The sequence below is a fragment of the Vollenhovia emeryi genome, unplaced genomic scaffold, assembly GCF_000949405.1.
Source record: "Vollenhovia emeryi isolate VEMERY1.0 unplaced genomic scaffold, V.emery_V1.0 DF942682.1, whole genome shotgun sequence".
Classification (NCBI taxonomy): Eukaryota; Metazoa; Arthropoda; class Insecta; order Hymenoptera; family Formicidae; genus Vollenhovia; species Vollenhovia emeryi.
Genome location: NW_011963684.1, coordinates 1 through 3563, shown reverse-complemented (window position 1 = coordinate 3563; position 3563 = coordinate 1). Strand labels below are relative to the sequence as shown.

Sequence of the window (3563 nt, the reverse complement as noted above, 5' to 3'; positions counted from 1 at the left end):
TATCTTACCAGAGAGCTCGGTCTCTGGTATGCACGAACGCGAGGACTCGGCCTCGATATATCTTACGGAGAACTCGGAAAAGGGCTCGATCTTTGCTCTACGAGAGACGACTTAGAACTGTCCTGCCGTGACCGTTGGCCCTATACATATAGTATATCCGCCGTTCTTTGTTCCTTGACGATCGAAGCTTCGATCGTCAAAGAACAACGTCATCCGAATCGCCTTTGTCTCGGGTTGATGACTCGATTCTTATCAGAGGATGCGTCACTGGTGACTTAGGCATATCCCTTTATTCGTTACTTATCGGAAGATTAGAGCGCTCGACCAAAGGTCCGAAGGGCGCTTGGTTTTTTCCAGAAGCCTCGCTCGGCAAGGATCTGTAGTGGGCCCACTAGATTTACGTCGCAACAAATACGTCTTTAAAACGTTTGTGTGCTGTCTGGGTGCTATCTGTTGTGTAAGCGCTTGGCGATATAGGGAAGTGCAATATTGAATAAACTTTAAAATTATTTATATCCATACCCATTCCACGTGCGAGGCTCTCTGTGAGCGATTAATTGTAATGTGTACTTCTGCACGTAATACCTGTCACATATCTTGGCATCATAAGATCTTACATACGAAAAGTTTACCCGTATCGGCATAAATGCCGCCCCTATTTGTGTGAGACGCACACACACAACAAGCGGGTGACTAATCCGATCGTCGGACGACCGCGGCGCGACTTTTGGATTGGTCGTTCGCTTTGTGTAAGCGGTGTTTATATGCGTGCGCCTCACACGGATAGGGTCAGCAATTATGCCGGTGCGGTAAAATAGAGTTGCTAATTATTGCAAGACACCATGTCAGTACGTGAAACACTGAAATGCAAAAGCTGCGTAGAAAGTATAGCGATAATCTAATATTACATTTCTCTATACTGCCAAGTGTTTGCATGACAGATGTCCTAACCTCGTCTATGACAGAGTATCTTAATACATTGATATGACATTTTTTTCAAGATATATGTCACCATGCTTCCCGCCTCTAGATCCTCATATAAAATGAAAACGAATAGACATACTTTGCCCTGACTTGAAGAAGTTGGGTAAGAATACGTCAGAAATATCACGATTTGGACGTGGTTTCTGGATTGATTTGCAAATTGGTGAAATTATAATATTGGATAAGAGAAATTAAAAGATCAAAGGTTTTTTGAAAATTTTGAAAATTGTAAAAATTACGCCATGTTGAATTTTTTACTAAGTATTTCTTTAAGTATTAATATTTACAAAACTATTCATCGGATTTTAATAAAATTTAAATATGTTATACTTGAAATCATGCCTTTTTAGACTATTGCATTATTGAAAACAAATTTTTTAATTTTGACCAAAAAAGTAAAAATATTTTTTGGAATCGTTTTTATTCGGACGGGACCAATTTGTCAGAAATTTTGTAAGATAATAAAATATTCCTTATAGTGTAACCTTTCTTTAAAAAAATAAAATTAATGGAGACTCTAATAGGTTCTTAGATATCGCAACTTTCGTGAAAGCGTGCAGCACCGCGCCGCGCCGCGCGGCCCGCCCGTACAAGTGCCACACGTAGTACAAGGCACTTGTTCGAGCTTCGCTAACGCCTAAGCTATTAACCTTACAATTAGAGTAGGGCTCTCCCGGACTTTTTTATAGGAAATTTTATGCTCTACGAAAAAGGTCCAGTACAATTTTGTCGTAAAGTGCACCGTTTTCGATACGGAGACGTTGATATGAAAAAAGAACACGGAATTACTCTTTCTTTTTTCATATCATCGCCTCCGTATCGAAAACGCAGCAGTTTGCGGAAAAATTGTACAGGACCTTTTTTGTTGAGCAAAAAATTTCTTATAAAAAATGATGCACTTAAAAAATTCAATCCCTTCCTGTAGTAGCGCTACCCAGGATGAACGACATGGACGTGATAGTAGGTCTTTTTAAGATTAAGGTTAGAGCTTCATTTTCTAAAATGAAAAAGAGTTTTAATAAATTATCAGCCTCCCGGGGGATACGAGAGCGATCCATCTACGTGCTTCCGAGTCTACACCTACATTCTACAGTCGCACTTCCGCCTATCGTCGGTGCGAGGGAGGCTCGATCACGGAACGCGACCCACCGGAGAGAGACAACCCGCGGCTTCTGTGACTCAAGATGAACGCGCGCGCGCGTTGACATGTCGCCGACAAAGTCGACTTTTATAAGTCGACTTTTAGTCGACTTATAAAAGATGACTTTAAGTCAACTTTCCCTCAGTTTTAAGAGTCTACTAAAAGTCGACTGAAAGTCGACTTTCCGTCACCTTGTGCTGTTAGGGTAATGGTACTGCCATATTTTTGTCATGTAAGATCTCGTGATTCAAAGATATGTGTTAGGTCTTTATCTCATTAATGGCACCCGGCACAGAGCCGACACGGTCACGTCGAACCAAGAATCGAAAACAAATCCGCAAACAATAATATAACAGTCGATACAATATCAAATAGCTTACCCTAGAGACCCTCTAATCAGAGTCTGGCCAACAGAATGGTCCGCCATGTTTAGTCAAATCCAACGAGAGAGAGGGCAGTACGAATATCTCACTCTCTCTTTAAGCTGCCCTCAGATCGAGACATAACCTAAAATATAACCGCACATCTATCGCACGAAGTTTAATAGTTTGATAACAGTTTGCTGTTTATTGCAAAAATGGGTGGATGTGCAGCACCATTTTGTAACAACAGCTCGACAAAGGAATACGTCATGAGGGTATTCCCCAGAGATCCGGTACGTCAAGCTGTCTGGATAAAAAGTATGGGTTGTGAAAATTGGTTGCCAACAAAAAACTCATATCTTTGTGAGGTAATTTTCTATGTTTTATTATTTTATAACAATCAAGATGGAATGAAATAATTGATATAGTTTTTATTAAAGATACATTTCGAACCAGAAATGTGGGAACAAAGAGCTGACCACAAGGTCAAATTAAAACCAAATGCTGTGCCTACAATATTTGGTTATTTTCTAAAGAAAAGAAATGAAATGGATGGTGGCACACAATCCAATGAACCTTCGTGCAGTAAAGAAGCTGTAAGTATTAATGCTGGGAATAAAAGATATCCAAAATTGAAACGGAACTAGTTCAAACCCAGCAGCCGCAGTGCTCACATGTATACGTACTTCATAACTCGACTCTCTCTTTTGACGACGATAACACACTTATTGTTAGTACTACTTGATAAGGACCCAAAAAATATGGTCGAAATGTTGTATTAAACTAATAAAGTAACCAACACCAGTGGGGTTGACTATAAACTCCCGTTTCAATTTATGATCATTACTGGTGACTATAAGCAAACTCTTCCTTCGTAAAAGATATCAAGTTAGTATTGAAATGATAAAATATTACACAGTTTATGTACATATTAATGTGTCAAATTTCTTACAGATTATTAATGAAAATAACGCAGATGAAAGTAAGACATTGCAAAATAAAATGGACAGTGGTACAGAGTCCAGTTTAAGTAAACCTTCGTGCAATGACGAAATTGTAAGTATTAATGCTGAAAA

General features: G+C 39.3%; 1 protein-coding gene across 1 annotated transcript; it reads left to right on the top strand.

Moving 5' to 3' along the window:
• Positions 1-1858: 1858 nt before the first annotated feature.
• LOC105567965 (THAP domain-containing protein 4-like) lies at positions 1859-3559 on the top strand (the record flags this gene model as incomplete). The annotated part of the gene is made up of 3 exons (XM_012023274.1): positions 1859-2855; positions 2928-3083; positions 3442-3559. Coding segments are annotated over exons 1-3 (427 nt in total), but the record flags the coding sequence as incomplete, so codon positions are not given.
• Between the last annotated feature and the right edge of the window lie 4 nt (positions 3560-3563).